The sequence below is a fragment of the Vanellus vanellus genome (assembly GCF_965231255.1).
Source record: "Vanellus vanellus genome assembly, chromosome: 2".
In the NCBI taxonomy this organism is placed as follows: domain Eukaryota; kingdom Metazoa; phylum Chordata; class Aves; order Charadriiformes; family Charadriidae; genus Vanellus; species Vanellus vanellus.
Genome location: NC_138906.1, coordinates 157,517,465 through 157,539,260, shown reverse-complemented (window position 1 = coordinate 157,539,260; position 21,796 = coordinate 157,517,465). Strand labels below are relative to the sequence as shown.

At 42.5% G+C, this 21,796-nt stretch overlaps 1 protein-coding gene across 1 annotated transcript in view; it reads right to left on the bottom strand.

The window, feature by feature from the left end:
• Positions 1 to 21,424, bottom strand: part of FER1L6 (fer-1 like family member 6) — a gene marked incomplete at both ends in the record, with an annotated part of 81,759 nt that extends 60,335 nt beyond the window's left edge. Inside the window, 9 exons of the mRNA XM_082479020.1 lie at positions 102 to 288; positions 1,382 to 1,538; positions 3,052 to 3,130; positions 6,683 to 6,745; positions 7,472 to 7,603; positions 7,699 to 7,753; positions 8,381 to 8,507; positions 11,547 to 11,629; positions 21,390 to 21,424. Coding sequence (XP_082335146.1) covers positions 102 to 288; positions 1,382 to 1,538; positions 3,052 to 3,130; positions 6,683 to 6,745; positions 7,472 to 7,603; positions 7,699 to 7,753; positions 8,381 to 8,507; positions 11,547 to 11,629; positions 21,390 to 21,424 — 918 coding nt within the window. The remainder of the gene's footprint in view (positions 1 to 101; positions 289 to 1,381; positions 1,539 to 3,051; positions 3,131 to 6,682; positions 6,746 to 7,471; positions 7,604 to 7,698; positions 7,754 to 8,380; positions 8,508 to 11,546; positions 11,630 to 21,389) is intronic.
• Between the last annotated feature and the right edge of the window lie 372 nt (positions 21,425 to 21,796).

Genomic DNA, 21,796 nt, shown 5'->3' with positions numbered 1-21,796 from the left:
TTATGTAACTATAAGTTAAAGGACATCAGCATAATCCCCTGCCTGTGGCACAGCTAATAGGAAAGAAGGTCTACATTTGTGATCAAGAGGATCCCAATTACCATTTGACCTGCAAACATGACCACCACATAGGGATCCACAAGGTCCTTACTGTCGCCTATGAATGCTTTGGTGACATTGGCCATAATGCTAGAGTTCATCTTCGGAAGTCCTTCTGCTTTGAAAATTCTCACATAAAATCTGGCCCATGGTCTTTCAGATGGAAAGCCTTTGGGGATCAAGAGGTTCCTGAAAGAAAACAGAAGCCATTTCCTTAAAATTGAAAACTCAATTACATGATTTTTTTTCCAAGAAAATTGTCATCTCGAGTTAGCTTGCGTCCTGAGAAGACACAAAAAGGTGTATGAATTTGCTTCTGCATCTAAACTAAAACATTTTCTGGTTACCATGAGAAAATGATAGAATCATAGAATAGATAGAGTTGGAAGGGACGTTAAAGATCACTTTGTTCCAACCCCCCTGCCATGGGCAGGGACACCTTCCACTAGAGTAGGTAGAGCATTACTCAGCAAACTTGTCTGAACCAGGTCCAGTTAAATCAGGTTGCTCAGGACCTTGTCCAGTAAATTCTGAATATCTCCAAGAATGGAGACTCCCCACTCTCTCTGGGCATCTGTTATTTGACGACCTTCATGGTAAAAAAAATAATCTTGTATCTGTCCTGAAATTCCCTTGTTCTAACCTGCATCCAAAGCCTCTCATCCTACTATATTCCTCTGGAAAGAGGCTGGCTCTGCCCTTTTCATGTAGGATACCCCTTAACCTGCTCTTCTTAAGGCCCAAGAAACCAACTGCACCCCCACACACACCCCCCCCTTTCCCTGCAGACCATGCGCTCTAACCCTCCGTCATCTTGGTGGCTTTCCATGGAGTATGCTTACAGCACACTTTACCACTTTGAACTTCTGTATTTTACAAGGAGAATGCTAATGAACTTGAGTTTATCTAAGGATATGGAAAATATCTATGCACACACACCTGGTAGAGGAGAAGGAATAGCTGCTCCTCATATTTTTTTCTTCTTGCTTCTCTGCTTTTCAGAAACGTTTAACTGGTTTCAGATCAATGAACCTTCTGTCAGGGATAATCTGGCACTTAGCTACAGGGCATGGTCAACTCTATCAGCTGCAGAGAAGTGACCCTAACATGCCCTTCAATTTAGTTGAGAGGATTGTAAAAACTCTCTTTGACCACATCAGAACAGCCAGGTGTACAATGCTATCCTGCTATTAACCCCGAGTTAGCAAGGAAAGGACTGAAAGGAGGGCAGAAGACTCTAGAAGTAAAGAAGAAAGCAGCAGAAAAGAAACTATTGCAGTACTTTTCAATCTGCTCCTCAGTATCAGCTGTTTTCTGCGTAGCTTGTATGGCATCACCTTTCCCAGTCACACTGATGTCACACTTCAGGTATCCCTTGGCTCCCGTCCTAATGTCAGCAGGGTCTGTGAGAAGTGCCCACTTGTCACAAAACTGATGACCTGCAAGATGGACAAACTTAAAAACCCAAATAGAGGGTGCAAAAACTGCAAATATTTCTTCACTCCCAGATAGGGCACTGCAAACAACGTTTGTGCTTTCAGGGGGGTCATGCTGAAGTACGCTTGTTTACCAGGCACATCTAGAGGGTCCAAAATGTTGTGTGACCAAAAGGGCAAACAAAAGATTGATCTAGAACTCGACAGAAACAAGCTCATTTTCATCAATGGTCGCCGAGATCGGCGACTAAAGACCAGTGCAAGGTTGGATGAGATTTCAGCAGCAGAATTAAGGCTGAGGTTTCATGAGGAAAGACCAACTTTTTGACAAGAACTGTCTGAACATCTCAGAACCCTCCAGGAGCAAAGCTGGGAGCTGTGGCCAGGTGTAGCACCAGCAGCCAGTTGAGAAAGGGAGGAAAGAGGGTGGACAGCCACCACAGGAAGAAGCAGCAGCCAGAAGCAGGTTCAGCCCCGTCTTTCCAGTGGGAAAATGCACAAGACAATTCACCTACAACAGCCCTTGCTGCAGCCCTGCTTCAGTAACGCCGCTTGAGCGAGGTCCTAAAACCTTACAGTAAGTCCTTGGCCATCACCCTGGCTGTGTAAAAGAGTGGGAGGGAGAGATCAGAGTGTACCAGGGATATGAGCTCAAGATCAGCCCTCAGACATCACCCTCCTGTAAAAGTGTGAGCAGGAAATACAGCACAGAATTCAGAGACTAATGCCTTCTAAGTGCGGACATAGACTGCTCACTTCAGTCAGGCCATTTCTCTGCACTGACTGTTGCAGGAGCCCTGAAGAGAGGGTGGCCTAAATGACTCCGCTTCTGGCATAACTGGGTGACATCTACAGCAAGTGGCCTCAATCTGTTCATTCCCAAAGACTGAGAAAAGACCAAGTCCTTGAGTAATTATGGAAGAAAGATACATGTTTTGTGGATGGTTATAAAAACAAGCTGACAAAGGGGCAGGTGATCTTTTCTTAGCTTCACATTTCAGAGAGCACTGGACAGCTCTGAAAATGGCAGGTCAAGTGGACCCATAGTCGCCTCTTTGTCATCTCCTTCTTCTCTCTCTCATTATGGTCTGCTCCTCTTGACCTCTCATGCTCTCCTTGCAGTTCCTCTCATGTTCCATCCCACTCCCTCCACCCCTTCTACCCCAACACATGCAACAAAGCTCTGGATGTAACGAACCTGTAACGAATGAGTGAAGTTGGGTTTTGTAGAGCATTCAGCTGCCTACTCTGACCCACTAAAGAAAAGCCATTCTTCTTAAGTACTTCCCACCAATAGGCATATTGTCAAGGTGTTTTCAGTGTTGAACTTTTTTTCAAAAATTTGGTTGGTACTCTGGTATCCAAATAGGACAACAACCTTTCCAAAAACCTTCTTAAGTTCATCCCTTGGCATAAACCACAAGCATCTAAGTAGAAAAGCATACGTCCCTCTCCTCTCCTTCCCTGCCTCATGTCTCATTTAGCAGACAAAAAGGGCAGAAAATGCATCACTTACCTGGCTGACCATACACTGTCCCCAGATCTACTTTGAAGGAGCCTATCAGCACACTCCCAATCAGTTTATTGTGCATAACCTGTTAGAAAAAGGCCAGTAGTGAATGTCGCTATCTCTCTTCCCAGTCAGCATAAGAAAGAGCAATCCCAACAAAGATCACATTTGGTTCAGAGGTAATAAGCAGCGGCATCCAGCACCACCCAAAACTGGGTGTACATAGCCACAACAGATACACTAAGCATTCAAAATCTGCTCTTTACTCAATATTGTGCCAATTTAGAAACCAATATAGTTGCATGCAAGTGGAATCACACAGGTTCATCCCAGGCCCCAGGATTATATAGGGCAGTAATCAGATGGATGTGTCTTCAGAGCAGGTGCAGTTATATTACTTATCCTGGCAGTTTTAAATAAATCATAATGAATATAAACACATGGGACATAACTGGTTTCACACTAAGCTGCAGAAGTCATATCACTTTCTGTGCAATTGCTGATTTGCCATAAGTACTGAGTACACCCAGGGGAGAAAGAATTAAAGTGTTTCTTTGCAACATTTCGACGTGCACATAAACCAAGAGACTCAATTCTGATTTACCTCACACAATATTAATGAAATCAGAGAAGTGATATAGATGTAAATGAGATGGCAGGCAGGCCCTAGTGATTCTGCTTCCTTATCCTTCCTGCCAAGTAATGAATTTAACTTAATTTATTTTATTTAATTCAAATTTAATTAATAATTTTCCTTTGTCATGATTCCTGGATCTATGTACTTCTGTGTCTGGTTTTCAAATATATGCATGTGCTTCACTTTACAGACAAGGCAGAGGCTAGCAACATTTTCTAAGGGAAGATTAGCTCTAGAACTGTATTTCCTAAAAAATGTATCTCACCTCATTTCAGAATAGCTTAAAAGGTTGAAACCTATTCCTTGGTTGTGGAAAAGGTTCTGAAAGCAGGCTGACTTGTCTGGAACCCCTTGGCCAAACTGCAAAGAGAAGCTAAGCCTGTGGGATTCAAGTCCACAGAAGATAAATCTAAATGTTGGAGCTAAACAACCAAGTCTCTGAGATCATTTTAGGAATCTGGAAGACATCATACCCTGGCTTTGGACATACACATCCTAGATAGGGATACAAGACTTTTGTGATTTTGCATTGGATTTGTTGTGTGATTTCATTTAGATCATTTTTCTTCAAGACCAGGAGACATACATTTCAAAGATCACTGACACCTTCATCAAGACCTACCTTTCTAGTTGTAACATAATGTCATTCCCTGTTAAAGGCCTGGGGCCACTGTGGCCCTGTGATTTAGGGAACACAGACTAGGGCACACAGGGGTGGGGAAGAAGCCGTGAAAACTGCTGGGTTTCATCCTGAAGCCCGGCAAAATTACAGCTTTGGAGGAACTACATGGAAGTAGGAGCTCACCCAAATCAACAGATCCAACACAGGATGGATTGAAGGGGGAAGAAGGCTGTAGCCTTTTTGTAGCCAAAAAAAAGGAATTTCTTTAAAGCCCAGAGACAAGAGGAGGATACGTGGTGAGTCCAAGGCGGTGTTGTCTTATTGCTCTTTGCATTTTCTCTCCAGGGCATGACAGCATGTTCAGAGACCGTTAAATGTGTAAACCTCACTTCTCCATCCTTGAGATCTGCTGTGTGAAATGTGGTGCCCTTGGGTAAATGCCCCATTTCCGCCGAAATGATGGGGGTTTCCTCTCCCAGTAGTACAGATGTTGATTTTAACTGCTGAGGAAAACACTCACTGCTTCTATTAAATGCTCTGCATCTTTCATGGTACTTTTTTTTCAAGCGTACTTTTTTTCTAATGTAACAAATCATCCAAGCATGAAGTTTATACCAAACACCTCTTGTCTTCTCCAAGACAGAGCATCACATCTACATGGTATCTAATTAAAGGTTTGTGTCTTTTCACACTTGATAGACCATAGATAACTCAATGATTTTCTTCAGATTTTCTGAATGAGGACAAACATGCACAGTGTTAAACTGGGGAGTATTTTAGTACTGGAGATACAGGTTTAGCATGAAAGGGGCATCTCAGTTTTACTATGGCATTACTACAAGGTTGTTGGAATGCACTGGAAGATATTAATGAAGAAAAAATCTATGAAGTAGCAGGTGCTGAGAAATTTAATATCTCATTTTCACCTCAAATGCAGTGTTTGAATACAGCTAGACTAACTGCTGAACCGATGGACAACAGCACTAATCTTTTTTGTTTTCCTCGAGCTTCCATATGCAGATGAGTTGATTTTCACAGATTAAGCATCAGTGCATGAATGATGGCTGGTAATGGAGGTTGCCAATCTTTGTTTCTTCTCAAGTGAGATTCATGCTAAGCAAGTGCTGTGAAACTTTCCAACCCCCAGGGCTTCCTTCACTCCCAGCACATATATTTCTTCTATTTGTTTTAATTCCTCTGATATATTGCATTCTGCAAAACCATGTTGCCAGGTAATGAATCTCTGTTTTCAGTAACATACAAGAGCATTGCACTGGGTTGGTTTGTGGGGCTTTTTTAAGCCATTTTTATCTAGACGACCTTTAATTTCTTAGTGTTTCACCTTCACCAGCTATAAATCAAATAAGTTTGCTGAGTCTGATGAAACTATGCAGGTAATGGTGACACGTTTCTCCAAACCCCCAACATACTCAGAGAGCTGGCACTCTCCCCTCCACCACTGGATATATGGAACCCTTATCAAAAGAATGTGAGATCAGAAAGATTGGCCATATCTTGAAGAAAAATAGCTGTACATCCTCAAGCAGCAGTAGCTCACAAGAGTAGATGCCTCGGTACTGCGCTGATACTAACTATGTCAGAAACAAATATAGAGGGCATACCCTGTGACAGAAGTCATAACAGTGAGACAATATCTATTCCCATGCAAAAGATGGGCCATTGTCAGCCTGTGTAACCTCTGTCCTCGGGGATACGGGAAGGTCAGATCCGCAGATACCTTATGTAGGTATGAATTTCATATATTTGAGCTGTGCATGTGATATAGTGGATTTGAACTGGAGCTTAGGATTCAGACTGTCAATTTACTACCACCATTCAAAACCTAGGCCACGTGTAAATGAACATTTTTAGCTTCTGTAGCTAATAGCCAGCCACTGACACTCCTGGACAGCCCAAGAGCCACTGCTGAGGATAAGGTACCTGAACAGTTCAGTTAGAAACAGTTGTATCTGAGGAACTGAGATAAGCTGGAAGTTTCAATTCAGTCAGTTGAAACAAGCAGCAGCTGGAAAATTAGAGGGATGAAGACAATGCTGACAAGATTTAGCTAAGCTGAATTTTCTTCTTCTACCTCACAGATTGCTAAGCCAGCGGTTAATGTCCCTGAAAACGCACACTTCATCTTCCTTTAGGGTTATGTTCCTTCAAATCATTGCTAGCTGCCTTTCCTCCTTTTCCTCCCCCCTAGCCTTGTTCTTTCTTATACTTCATCTTGACTTCATAGCACTCTTGGTACTTAAAATTATTTTTCTTTTTAATTACATTACAAAGAATCATTTGTAGCCAAAGTGACACCAAAAAAAAAAAAAAAAAAAAAAGATGTTTAATTACTGCGCTAAGATTGCCTGGGTACTTACAGAGATGTTGATTATTTTGTCAAACAGGAACACCTGCGGTCCAACGAAATCAAACACAAAGTACTGTGGGAAAAGGGGACAGCAGATCAGAATCACCCTTGCGCTGGTAGCCAGTGCTGTCAGCAGCATGGTTTAGCTTTTTGGGTTAACACACAAAGCCCCAGTGAGACACTGGGGATGCTAGGGAGGTGGTGGTGGACACAGCAAAACCTTTTTCTTGCTCCCTGACTTGTGTCTGCCATGGCCCGGACCTGTTTTCTACTCTCCTCCTTGCATGGCTGCCCAGCACTGCCCTTCACAAATGCCCATGTCCCTCACTCCACATCAGAGGGTATTGTCAAAGGGACAGGAGGCACAAGGAAACCCAAAGGACTGGTTGGTTTGGGGAGTTTTTTTGGTCTCATTTTTCACCAGCTGGGACAAACACACGTCAAGGAAAGGCTGAAGCAGTGAAATCATATAAATGGGAGGTTGGGGGGCAGTTTAGACAAAGCTCCCGAATGGATCATTTGAAAAAATGGAGAGGCAGCAGTAGTAGGGCAGGATGCAGTGGAAGGGTTGGGGAACAGGATGGACAGAGCTTGAGAAGAGAAAGAGCAAATGGAGCTAAACTCAAGGGAGCTATTGCTGGTGCTTGGTCAAGCTTGAAACTCAAACAGCTCCTGGACAGACCTCCCTGCTCAGACACGCAGGTGCTACAAAATTAGTTCATCCCCTTTTTAGCTACCAAGTGGCGGAGGCTAGACAGAGCCATCGAAGAAAGTGACTTCTTCAAGAGAAAGCACTTACCTCATTGTAGAAAGGGGCGTTTGTGCCTTCCTTTACTGTCGTTTGCTTCTTCTCATCACCTATCTCGATGATCACCACAGGGTCAATGTTCTCACCCACCAGCTGCCTGGCCTCGATGACGGTGATGGCAATCTATGGGACACAAGGACAACACACACAGTCCTGGGCTCAAGTCCAGCCTGCCTGAGGATTTCACAGGTGCGTAAGGGCCTTCACCCCCTGCTCACCTGGTAGTTCTGGGATTTCATCTCCTCTTCGTGAATTCTGGTCACCAGCTTTGCCCTGTTTAAATGACAAAAGAGGTGATTAGGCATCTCTAGGCAAGAGCTGGTACTTGAACACATTGCAAGGACTTCTCATCACAAAGCAAGCATTATTTATGACAGGTAGCTTTGTTGTGAACTGTGATTCTGCTTGATTTCATCAGCAGAGACCATCTCTCTTTCTCATACACTTGGTAATAGAGAAATGTTTTGCATCCACACAGACCAGTACCACTACTTGCCATGCATGGGAATGATTTAACTTGTTGACTCCATAAAACCTGACTCCATTTCTCCCCTGTATGAAAAAAATTACACAAGCTCTTGGCTATAGAGATTGCTGTCCCCTTTGGCTCATTTTCATTAGCAGAGTTCATCAGCACAGTTGAGGGACTCTCAGCATCCATTTCAATCTCTCCCTGCACTGGATAGCATCTGGTGACAATCTGTCTTGAGCTGATAATATTTTGCTGTCAAGTACATCCCACCCTGTCATGTGGCAAAGCAGGAGTGAAGGGATCGCTGCTGTCAGCAAATGGATATTCTGTCATCTGTCAGCAGATGTATTGTCCTAGGGCAATGCTATTCCTGAGAAGGACGAAAAAGGTGTTTTGGGGAATGTTAGGTACAGTACACCAAGGAGCACCTTTTCCTCTTTGGGCTTAAAGATCCAAAAACATTGGACAGTGCATCGCTGTTCATCAGGTCTTCCTCTTCCTCTTCTTGTTGTCCAAGAGTGTCATGGTGAAGATTTACACTTTCATCATGATCACCTGGTGAAGAAAACAATCAAGAAAGTAAAACCCGCCTCTGATTTCTACTAGCAAAAAGCTAACTTGGAGCAGATCAGTGAATTCATCAGCATGAACTGAATATTTTATTTATTCAGGTATCACAATTAGAGATGCAGTAGTGGTTTGTATTGAGCAGCATTGGTTACAGCAGCAGCTTCTCTCCTGTGCAAAATCATATACCATATAAATTGTGGCTGTAGCCGCTCTCTTCACCCTATGTGCGCCCACAACAGGCTCATGCACACTGCTTGCATCTGACTGCCCCACCTCTCATCTGCTAGAAAGACAGTGAGACAGATTATTGCTGGGTTTTGCACATATTATTTAACAGCAGTGAGTTTGCCATCCATGGTTTGTCGTAACTGTCTGACACACTTCAGTCCCATCCAAGCAACCAAAGCAGAGCCTAGCTTAGAATAATTTCTCACCTTTCCTCTTTGCAGAGATAATGAATTGGAAGATCAAGGACAGAAAAAGAGAGCTGAAGACCATGATTCATGGGATCTCTTGTTGAAAGTTATACTCAGATGAGAAAAATTGCTTCCAGAAGGGCTTATTTTTCTTCCTGACCATAAAGAGAATCTCAGCAACTAGCTTAGATGTACTCATCTACATTTGGCCAGGAAGGCCTTCCCACTCTGCTTTGCTTTGTCCTCCTGGTCTGACAGAAGTCCTACCAGCATCTCTGCCCCTTGCTGAACATGCCTGTGTTTAACACCTGCCTTGGGAAGGCAGTATGTTTTAGGTGAAAGCTTAAACTTCGGGTGCCTGTAGTTCATTCTGATAATTACATTTATAAGCAAGAAATGTTCATTGACTCTGTATGCAAGTTATTTCTGGTCTAGAAGCTGTCAAGGGGTACCTGCAACATAAAGATGACTTGCCCAGCAATACCCAGGAGCTTAGGTGACCTTATAGATGACCTTGCATCAAATGAAAAGAAACACATCCAAGTGCATTTTCTGCAAGTACTCTACAGCACTGTGCTTCCACTGCAAAACCAGACAAAGGGTTGTAAAAGTGCTTCCTTGTCTGTTTGCAAAGGTATGGTCACTTGAGGGTTGTCTAGAAACTGGTGATGGCAGCAACGGACCATCCATTGCACAGTAAAACTCACTTAGATAGCTCTCATCGGGTCTGAATGTTCCTTTTTTGGCTCACTTCCACAAGCACCTGCTCCGAGGCAAACCACCAGACTGGTACAGACACACAGAACTTTTGATTGTGTTGCAAGGCAGCCAGGCATGAGCCAGCTCCATGCAGGTTCTTCCACTAGCAATATCTCATATAACATATCTGCTCCCCAACGGGAGCACTCACCTTCTTAGAACACAGAGAAGGTGAACTCATCTCTGTATCCATGTAGGCACAGCCTGATTTTCAGCCCTTGAGGCAAAGTCATCTGTCCATATTTTTGCATCTGTAGCACCAAGTTCCCATGACTACCCTCCATATCCTATTTACTCCAGAGCATGCTGTTTGATTATGGGCTTGTAGTACTCTGTATAGTTTGCTCCAAGGCTAAAGCAGATAAAGACAGGAGTGTGTCAGCGTGACACCCTGTCTGGACCATTTTTTGCGACTTCCATGTTGTTTCTATTGAGATGTAAACTCTTTGCAATGCTTCTTTCCCTTTACAGCTCCATTTTGCTGACATTTTAATGTCTGAATTGCTACCCTTTTTCCCCCCTCAATAACCATATGTATGTCGTGCATAACTGACCAGCAGGAATTGTTCCCCTGTACGGACCCAGTGACAGAAAATGCAAATGGTTCAGTAGTGTAAATGTTCCCCTACTGTACACTTCCCCAATAGGTCTTCTAAGCCCAAATCCCAATCAAGACACGAGAGTACGGGTGAGTGCTGTATCTTTGCTAGTTCAGACTCTTCAGCAGCAAAGACACCAACAAAATACACAAAGATGCAGCATAAGGACCCCAGTCTATCCTATGATTCAAACACAATCATTGGAAATAAACAGAGATCTGAATGTGGACAGTGAAGCCTAAAGTACTACTAAACTACAGTATGGTGTATCTTGTAGAGCATGGTGTATTTCATGGAGCATAAGATAAACTCCAACATATCTGTAATTAGTAAGAAGTTTAATGGTCTTTAGTTTTCCCTGCTCCAAAAGCTCAAACCCCTTGCTGTAAGGACAAGAGAAGAATCTTTTTACAAGTAGTGCCCTTTAGCTAAATAATGCTTATGGCACAGAATATGTATGGCTGTTTCTGCCCAACAGTGAGTCAAGACACACATGGCTGGTTTACTACAACACTGTTATTCAAGGGCTGCACTAAACACACAGTAGTCCACGTTTTAAAAATTCCATGAAATTTGAGGCATGAGACCACAAAATAAAACTACAGAAGGTGAAGACTGTTGTGGCTGAACTACAGGTTTTGGTGAATGGAAGGACTGTGGTGATAGGAGAAAAATGACAGCAGTAGGATGTGCAGAGGAATGTATCCTTAGCTTGGAAACAAATGCTGTGTTAAGGGAAAGAAGTGCTCTGCATATCTTATGGGCGTACCCACATCTGTTAAAAACAAAAAATAAAATAAAAGAGCTGCCACACATTTAAGGGGAGAATTGCTACTAAGTAAAGCTCCCAGCTTTATCGGGCCAGCCCGTCCAGCCATCAGAGCCTACTCAGGTTGTGGTTTTATGCTTACTAGAAGAAGCAGATCTTCTGGAGGAATTACACACCTGTAATGTATTATCTAACTCTAGAATAGAAAAAAAAAACTTTCAAAAACGTGTTGTTTCTCTCTTTTTGTTTTACTCTACCAGATACAGCAGCCTGAACACACAGAATCTGAAGGCGGACTTAAGGAAACAGTTAATGCAAAAAGAATTAGCCCTCTGTTTACTTGGGAGTGATAAGGAGTTTACTGCCTGTTTTATCATTACTAAGCCCTCAGACACAATTCAAATGAGTTCACATGAAACTAGATGTAATATAATTCCCCACCTGCTCTTCCCAATTGCAATATTGATTTATGAGGCCTCACCCAGTGCATCTTTGTTTGCAATAGTCAACCCTTTCTCGCCTTTTTTCTTCTTCTTCAGCTTCATGCCAGCAAACAGCCCCTTTCTGAAAAAGTAAAGAAAAGCAATCAGTGCAGTATCCTCAAGCCCTCTTCTGTTTTGGACTCAAATTTAACTCAAGGAGCTGTTAAGAGGGAGGTTTGATTTCCAAGTGAGATCATTATATTCTGATTTTTCTTTTATTGAAAGCAAACAAGAGAAAGCTCTGGGTTTATGCTTCATCTAATTTTGTTTATTTTTACAATTGGCAAGCATACTGAGAGAAGAGCCAAAACTTCTTTTCAAAACAAGACAGCAAGAGGCAAAGAAAGGAAATCCAAGATAAGTTTCCAATCTACTGACATGTAATTCTTATGCCTGTGACAAGACCAGAGGTAAAAGCTTCTCACAAATTACAGGTTCCGGATCAAAAGCAGTTTTCCAGTGAATTAAGATAAACATAAAAGCATTTGTATAAACTTCCTTGATGAGGACAACCACTGTATCAGTGGCACATACACCACAACAGCTTTTGCCATTCATTTCGTTACTTCTCACTCCCTTCCAGCAGCAAAGCCATGAACAGGACTGGACAAGGGTTTCTCCTCAGGCTATGTCACAGAGATGCTTCAGCCCAGCATCAACCCCAGCTACCACTGTGGGGGACTTTTCTGCCTCCCACTTCTTTCTATTAGCTTACAACTAACCAACCTAGTCAAAGCTCGGTGACATCATTTTTCAGATCATGCCTGGCTAAAGTGGCTTTATAATCTCATTAGGGCTTCCTTATTCCTTGCGTTCAACTCAGTTTTAGCCACAACTCCTTGCCAGGAGTCTAATATAGTCATCCAGGAATGAGGTGCGTTTGTGGGGTGAGACGCAGGCAAAGAAGCATGGATGGCCCCAGTCTGGTTGCCATCACAGATAAAATATATCAAGACATTCAGCAAGGCCCCACGGTGCAGCGCTGCTTCTTGGGAAATTGATGGCAAAACTCCCTGTGGCCCCGAGGCGGTACAGCTGCCGAGCTGAGACAGAACACTCTCCCAGTGATAGTGCAGGCCCAGGTTGGCTGTTCAGAGGTCTGCGCTGGTTGTCCTTTTCCTATTTTACTCTTCCATTGGTCTTTCAGCTCTTCAGTGAGTAGAGAGATTAGAGGGAAAGAGCAGTTATTTTCTGTAGAGTTGGTTTTAAAGAGGGGGAAGAAAGGAAATATCTCTACAAATGTCATACAGCATCTTCCCTTCAACAAAGGGTCTTCTTTTTCCTCCCATAGCCATCAGTCCCTCCTCCTTGGTTGCCAGCCTTCCTCATCCCACCAAACTCTTTGTCTGCTCTATGTCAGGGTTCAGGAGCGCCAGCCCTGCAGTAGGACACTGATGCTGTTCTGGCATTTTGCAAGCACCAAACAACGTATGACTACAAGGCTAATAACTTCAACAGTTTCCAATTCACACCTGACCTACTGCTCCAACTTCATACCCTAGAGCTGAGGCAGGAGCTGATACTGCAGAGAAAGCAAGCTGTGGGAAGAAGATGGGACTTCTCCCCCTTGCCCCTGAGCAGGGTCAGCACAGCATCCATCCTCAGCAATGTGGAAGAGAGACACCATTTTCTGTGTTAAAGCTGTGCCCCGAGAGCTCCTTTCAACCCAAGATTTTGGAGAAAGGGGGAAGTGGCTGTCTGTCCTGCATTTGCCTTACACTTTGGGAAAGGACTGGCTCTTCCTTGTTTATCTTCATGGTTTTCTTTTCTTCCTTTTACAAAGTGTGTGCTTTTAAGCTACATGATTCAACATTTGAGAGGGGGTTGGGGAGCAGAAATCAAATTTCTGAGCACTGGGGCATGCAGTTTAATTTTTGCACATTTCTGAAGGTTTCTGGAGGCTTGAACCAGAGCTTAATAATGACACTAAGAGTCTGCAGATGTCTATTCTGCTGTGAATAAAAGTATGGCAAAACAGTAACAATAATGTAGGAAATATACACCGAAGTTCTTCCTTAATGCTAAACTGGACAGTGCTTGGAATAGGGGTGGGTGATAATGCACTCTTGGCTTTGAATGCCTGAACTAAAACAAAAAAAGAAAAATGGGAAAAGAAATCACTAGAAACAAACCAGGCTTGAGAGGTTACTTTCATTAAATAAAAACCTGTGGACTTATCATTTTGAATTAACCAGACTATAAATAATGGTAATTATTATTATAATCAGAAATCCAAAGTCACTGAAAACAATTCATTTGGCTTTATTTGATGGTGAAAATGTAAATCTCGTTGCAGATCTTACCTACTTGCTGAAATCAACATCGTTCCAATTTCATATTATATAGTACTGAAATATGTGGTTCTATTTGTAGGCAATTTGGTCCTTTTCAATTTGAAATGTCAAGAAAAACATTTCAGCATATCTGAAACACTTCATTTTTAAATGTTGAAATTACATGCTTTTATATATTGAAAGCATAGTTCTTTACACCCCATTTTGAGAGCTGAAACATTCACTAAATCCCACACAAATTTGTAAGCAGTAGAGGATTTCAACCCACCTGGAACGTCACTATTATTAGTATACCACTCCGTACTATTTTCTCAATTACTGGTCATGTTGGTTCAAGAGGACCTCTCTGTGTGCATGATTTCATACTACAATTTTTCCAAGGAAACAAATATGCCGTATATTTCAGAGGTAGAAACAACCTACGCTGCTCGAGAATTTTGCGCTATGAACTCTACTGACAAACGAACCAGGTGGTGAGAGTGGAAAAACAAAGGATTTAGTATAACGGCAACATTTTTCAGGTTCTCTGTTTGCCACAAGCAGGCAGTGATAAACATTCAGCACGTATCTTTTTCCCCCCCTATCATCAGAGGACGTTTGCCTAAATTGCTGTAGGAATAAAAACTTAGCCAGGGAAGCGCAGAGCCCAAGTAGCTCGAACAAGCAGGCGCCTACGAGCTAAGCAAACCTGACAGCAATCAATGCTCAAACATCTGAAATCACCCGCAAACTCAGGGTGCATTTAGCTATGGAGGAAAAGTTACTGCAAACCGGAAAGTGACGCTGATAACATTTTAAAGTGATATTCAGCGCAAGCAAATTAAGCCTACTGCCCAGGTCCAAGAGGAACTTCAGCAAAGCTGGGCACAACCGCAGAAAATGCACAACTTCAGTGTGCCAAAAAATGCCAAAACCTGACCAGTATGAGAGGGAATGTAGTACCAAGACAAAAAATTGCTCAAACAAAGCAGCCGTCAGAGGACAACTGGAGGGAATGGCGATTAATAAAGCCTGATATGGAAACTGGGCTGTCTTCCATGATTTTTATGTTTACATAACACCAAAACCAGTTAAAGAGAGAACTGCAGAAGGTGCCACAGAATGAGAGAAAGAGAAACAGACACACTTGAGATAACTCCACTGGAGTGGAGTTGGTGGCACAATCTATCTTTGAAGCAAACCAGATTTCAATCTCAGCTTTTCAGTCTCCCAGACGTTTGGGCACAGAGAGGCAGCAGGGTGCACCTGATCTCTCCTGCATCCCCAGCCCCACCGGTTACCTTGGCCCAGGGCAGCTGTGGCCATGCAGAGAAGCATCCCTCAAAAGCACCGGAGAGGCAGCAAGCATAAGCCACTTGCAAGGCTCAGCTATGGGGAAGGAGAAGAGCATGGGGTTGTTCGCTAAGATGGCGGGGCAGCGCTCATTATACATGGGATTTACCAGAGAGAATCTTCTCTGTAAAGGTCTAAGCTAAGTAAATGAAGTTTTCAGGAAATTGAAGGTGTCAACCCCTCACAATAGAGAGGCTCTATCACTTGGGTATGTAAACTGCTCATCATCCAGTGATGGCGTAAGTGCTCCAAATACTGTGCACATGGGTGACATCCATGATGTTTAATAAAATCGTTTAGCCTTCTTAAAAATGTTGTGTGGATACTTTTTATTTTTGCAAAAGAAAGGCTGTTCTCCTGGAATTAAAAAATTAAAGTAAGCTTTCTTCAAATTTCCACAAATAATGTTTCTTTTCTCTGCAGCTTCAAGACAGAAATTCGATCAACTGCTGAAAATTACTCCTTTCCCTCTCCCCAAGATTGTGAAAACGTTCACAGGAAAGTGTTGCAAAGAAGGGAAAGTTTCATGCTTCCATGCAGTTTCACCAGATTTGATTATGTCCCCGAAGTTATTCCTACCCATTTGTTATCCCCAAGCCAGGCATAAAATTGTGCATGCCACCTCTAGGCAGATCCCAAAGATGTTCTGAGGAAATGTCTCCCATGTTCTCCGCAGGGCCTCCTGGCTGTCAACAAGGCACAAACATGGCACTGCAAGAACCTGGGAAATCAGGAGAGACTTGGGGTGCAGAAAAAGTCTTTCACCTGTCTCGGACCCATGGTGAGATTGGAGGGTGTTAGTATTGTGGTAGTACTGACAAACTTCAGTGATGATTTAGCCCCCATATGCTACGTGAAGCACAAATACAGACAAGGCTTTTGTTCCTTCCTGGATCCAAGCTAATTTAAGATACAATAAAACAAATTCGTGTCCAAAGAGAAGGTGGAGGAAAGTGTTCCCACAGGCTACTAATGGGTTTCCAGGTTTAAGTGCCTTGATTAGAAGCAATTAAAAATCAGTCACCTCAGCTAATCCAGAACATTGCTGAGTTCAAAGAGGACTGAGTCTCCCAGCTCCTTCCACATGCGGATTGCAAAAAAATCTGGAGTGAGGACAACTTTTTCTCTTCTGCATACATGCAGTGACAGTGTGGGCCCTAGTTTATGAATGTGATTCATTGAGGTTTCCCTGATATAAATAGTAAATAAGACTGGGACACCAGCTATACCACAGCATTTGAATATGCTCAGACCATGTTGGGTTTGCACCAGAAATCTGTAATTACAGGGGTTAATATCCCGTTATCAGTGCCACAAGTCCATTGGGTCTCTGAATTAATTTTCATACTCTTTGAAAAAGACTCACAAACTGTGTTCTCCTCTCATCAAGATTTATCCATGGCAGCTTCCAGCTTTCCAGCTTGTTAGCTTTCAAAAAAATCCTTTCATGCCCTTTCTATTTCATTTAAGCTGTCACATCATCACAGAGGCTTCATGATCACTTCTTGCACTGCATAATGTTCTCTCAGATATCCAATAATTGCAATTTGCAGTCTAATTTAAAGGAAAGCTGGCAAAAAAAGCGCTTCAGAGTTGTCAGCAAGAGAGTACAAGTGACCTTACTAGATACTGAATCTCCTTGGAGTTTCTCCACGTTGTTTAAACTTAGTTTCTTCTTCCAGCAAAATCCTTCCAGAAGTCCATGTGCTCAGAAAATCGACATATGAGAACAGCTTCTTGGTTTGGGAATGATCACACATCATCCAAAGACAAACGAGGAGTTCTAGGGTGCAGGTTATCTAATTCACTCTAGACACTTACTGCAGGATGGCAGAAATCACTTCTCCATTGGTTATAAAGTTAGAAGAATAACTTGAGCCATCCAAACACAGGCACGTGTAGCTCAAGGAGGGACCTTCTGTCCCCTTCCACAAGATTCCCTCTCAGTGCAGCTTTCTACCTCTTGTTCAAGCAAAACGCAATCTTGGGCTGAACCTGCACTGGTTGTCAAGGTCCATTTTTGTAGCCATGAGCCTTGGGATGCCCTTCCCTAGCGCTGGTGTGCAAACCGTGCTCCTGGTGGGCACGGAGGAACAAAACCAGGGAGTGAGATTTGGAAACACAGAGGGCAGACGCAGAAACAAACCCTGTTTTATCCAGAAGATCTCCTGAGACCATCCAGAAGTCCTCACGTGGACAGGGTGAGTGAGCTGCCAACGTGCTCCTGGCAGCAGAAAATACTTATTGGAGCAGCCGCCTGGCTTTTCCCGCCAAGTCCCTCGCCCCCTGGCAGCAGCAGTCTCAGCAAACTTTTTGGCACCATGAAAATGATTTAGTTTAGGGATGATCAAAGGTTTGCGCAGCTCAGATCTGAGCCAGCTCCAGCACCTAAGGACTGTAAAGCTATGAGTACGGTGACTGCCTGGACTAAGAAAGCGTTAGACACTGAAGAGAGAAGAAAAACAGCCTTCAGCCTTCTTGCACACAAATGTAAAATTTGTTAGGTGGGTCTGTATCTTTGCATTTTGTTATTTGCATTTTGTAAGGTGCTTTGTATTCTTTTTTTGCACCTTCTTAAAATTCTGCTTCTTTCAACATAACTTTCTTTTCCAAAGAGTTTTGCAGTAGGTCAAACAGTATTGCACTAAGTGAATGATTATCTCCACGATTAGTTCTAATTTTCTTCAAATAAACACAAGCAAAAAAGACCCTAATTCTCTAGGTTATAAAAAAGTTTTTCCTTTCCTTTTGAAATGAAAAAACGTAAGAAAGACTCTTGGTTCATTTTATCACTTCCACAATATGTACTAGTCAAAGAAATTGAAAGGAAAAGTAAATTATCTCATAATTCAAACCACTCATTTCAAAGAGTAAAACATAATTCCAATACAAAGATGGGGCTTCAAAATAAAAAGCCTAATCAATCTAAAACTATAATGTAAGTGCAATTGGTTAATTCAGAAACATTTTTTATTAAGCTAGTGTGTCATTTGTGATAATAAATGAAATCTCAGGGAAGAAATTTATTGCAGTATGTTTAATTGTCAAAGAAGGCTGAATAAAATAGCGTCTATGTTCTCAGACACACGGAAAGCAAAAAACATCTTAATGAATGGTTAATGATGTACTCATTTCATGCCTTCTTTTCACAGGATTACAGAAGTTAAGAGAAGATTTTGCCTGTTTATTCATTTAATTTATCTCTTTTGCCAGTGCAGGGTTGCTTTGTGCAGTATATTTTCAGATACTTTATTCTGATTCAGTAATAAGACTTCCTTTATCCCAAAATCCATTATTTCTGCTGTGGTTCTTTCACAGCCCGGAGCTCTCACTAGCTGTCTTAACTTGTTTCCATTTTTCCTGATTTCCCACATGTTCTGCTGTTTTGACAGGACAAAGGATTTGCAATAGAAAAGCTTCACCTCCACAAGACGGTTAGTACACAATTCCGTCTGACAAGCTGCTATTTAAAAACCAGCTGTGACATACACACAGGTATCAGTTCTGAAGCTTGGGGGGTTTTCATATCTATATGACACTATGACATTATACGTCTTGCCTCAACTATCGATATCTCATCCATAAGAAAACAAAATTGCAAGGTGACAATATGGTGATCAACATTACTTATACACTAACTCTGTACATTCAAGAACAGGCTCTAAATGAGCTATTACAACTCAGGAAAGAAATTCTGCCGTCTTTGTGGAGAATTCTCTAAAACTTCAGTTTATTGCCGAGCAGCAGTCAAAAACTGAGAATAGCCATTAGAAAGGGTAAGAAATGAGATAAAAATATGACAGGGAACATCATATGGCGCTAAATTACTGCATTTTGGCTACTTCTTGCTGCTCTGGTTGCCCCTCTCAAAAGGAACTCAAAACTCATCAATGTGCGGAAAACACTGGTAAGTGTGGTCAGAGGAGGGTAATGGCTCCTGGCAGAGACTGTTCAGCCTGGAAAAGAGATGATAGCCTGTGTTTTGAAGGTGGTACAGTGAGGTAAAAATAATCAAGCATGCCTGAGAAGTGCTGAACTGGCAATCAAACCCAAGGAGACGGTCTTGGAGTCATCCCTGGTGGTCTCGGAAGTCAGTAGCTCAGTGTGCCTCATCGATAAAAAAAAGCCAACGCAGTGCTGGGTATTGTCAGGATGGATGTTAGGAAGAAGGCAGTGAGTGTCATTTTGCCTCTAAAGCATTGTGAACGCACACAAGATCATATCACAAAATAATTCAGGTTGACATCTCAGACACTGTGTGCAGGTTTGGTCTTCACCTCTCAGGAAAGATAATGGGGTTAGAGGAGGCACAGAAAAAGGGTGGGAGAATACACTTTATGAGAGACTGAAACAGCTGGGACTCTTCATTTGGAGAAGGAGTGACTAAGTGGGAATAGGATGAAAGTTTATAAATTTAAGCCAGTGAATAAGGTGAAACAGAGCTGCTTGTTACTCGGCAAAACCCACAACACTAGAATGAGGATGCACTTGATGACAGAGGTCTAAAAATAGTAAAAGGACTAGACAGGGAAATATTCATTAACACTCATGATAAAAATGTTCTGGATGCTGAGGGGAACAGAGCACAGAAAGCGACCAGGTTCATGTGCTCTCCCTGAATAACACCTCCTTTTGCTGCTGCGGGAGACAGCACCGTGCCAGATGGACACCAGATCTGACCTCATCGGGTATTTCTCATGTTCTGGTGGTTTCCTGATCATAAATATCAGATCTGTCCCTGGCTGGGTCACCTGACAGTCACGCTAGACTTGAATCAGGTATGGGTTCATTATCCTGACGGAAATGTAATCAAAGCACACAACAGAAGCCTTTGCCAGAATTATACCTAATCCAGCATAAACCCTGACAGTGAAAAAACTAATCCATTCTTGGAACACACTTGAACAGGAAGGTGAGTTCATCCCCAATTAGCACGGCCTCGTGATCACCATGTTCTTGAGAGGTACCTGGATTTACTGTATTCTCTAACTGCAGCCAAATTGGTGTGTGGAAGTGAGCTATAAAATAAGTGACGTGGAGAGATGAATAGAGAAGGAGTTTCTCAGTTTCAGTCCCCAGAATGAAAAACGAGAGCACTCAATGACACCATCAGGCAACAAGTTTAAAACAAACAAGCAGAAGTGTTCTTCAGCGAGATACATAAATCTTAAGGCATGTTGCAAGGAAGGTTGTTGAGACCAAAGAATTCAAAGAGATTTCAGGTAAATTTATGGTGTTTGTGGCCAAAGGGTCTGATATTCGTCCAGCTCAAACTTCCTAACTGCATGAAACTGCTAAGGACAGGATCACTTGCCCATACCTGTTTCACAGACTCTTTTCCCAAGTATCCACCCTTGGCCCCTCTCGGGAGGCAGAAACTGCGGTGAAGGAGACCTTACAGTTTGACCCCGTTGCTTCCATGTTTTAGCATTTTAATTAAAAAAATATACTATTTCCCTGGATGCTGTTATATGCAGAATGACTAAAAGACAACCTAGAAGAAGAAATACCAGGTATATACAAACACACTCTGAACAACCTATAATTTCAACTTTTGAATTGCACACAGTTCTGTCACAAAAGGTCTTAAATTCCAAAGCTCTGAGAAGGCTTCAGAGAGAGCAGTGCCACAGCATGGCACCTCTGCAAACACTGCCCATTCACCCAGGCACATACAGCCCTGCTTCTTTCAAATCCTGTCCCTTCTGCAGAAAAGCGATGACTTTTTATTGACACATTTAGCATCCTTATACATCATGAGTCATGACAGCAAAGAAGCCACATCCTGAACAGGTGCAAATTAGTGGTCATTTTCAACAACTTGTCTTATGTCAATGAACAAGAGCTGGGTAACAGATCTACTAAATACTAACCTATACCTACAAAATAAAGAATGCAGTTATTAAACACAAAGGGTTCTTTTCTCCTGTTCCTGCGCCTCTTAGAGTCCTTTCCTCCCTCCACAGGGAGCTTGAGCCATCACCTGTTGGTCTCAGAAAGTCTTCCTTGACTTCCTGCAGGTCGAAATGATTAAAGAAGGCAAAAGGCAGTATGGAATAGATAAATACCAGCAATAATAATCATGTCTGCCCGGAGCAGTTAAACAAAGATTAAAGGACTTGTTTATTTTCTTTTTGTTCAGGAAGAAGTCTTTCATTATAATTAGCTAAAGTTAACTAAAATCTTGGAAGAATTCCCTGAGGGTATTACACATACCTGTGGGCCTGAGGCACCACTGCTGAGGGCTCCATCCTGCTGTCTTTCTTCCAGTCAGTACCTTTTACAGCACGAACATATTCTCCAGGCTCATATTTGCATTTAAGACTGCACTGAAGTTTGCTATTTGCTGGTAGCAAACGTGGTGCCTGGTTAATCAAGTTGGTAAACACTGAACAAGAGCAAAGACTTATACCTGTGCAAACATTAACTCCTCTTGCTCTGCAGAGACCCGCAGGAGCAAGCCAGCGAGCCACAGGCTGCCCTCAAGCAACAGCTCCAAGCTGAAGGGACACGGAGATTTTCACACCCACCAAGACACCCTGAAAGGGTTTAGATTTCAGACAGACTGAGCAACCACCCTCAGGAAAAAAAAGGCCTATTTTAAGTATGAAATAATAACTGGG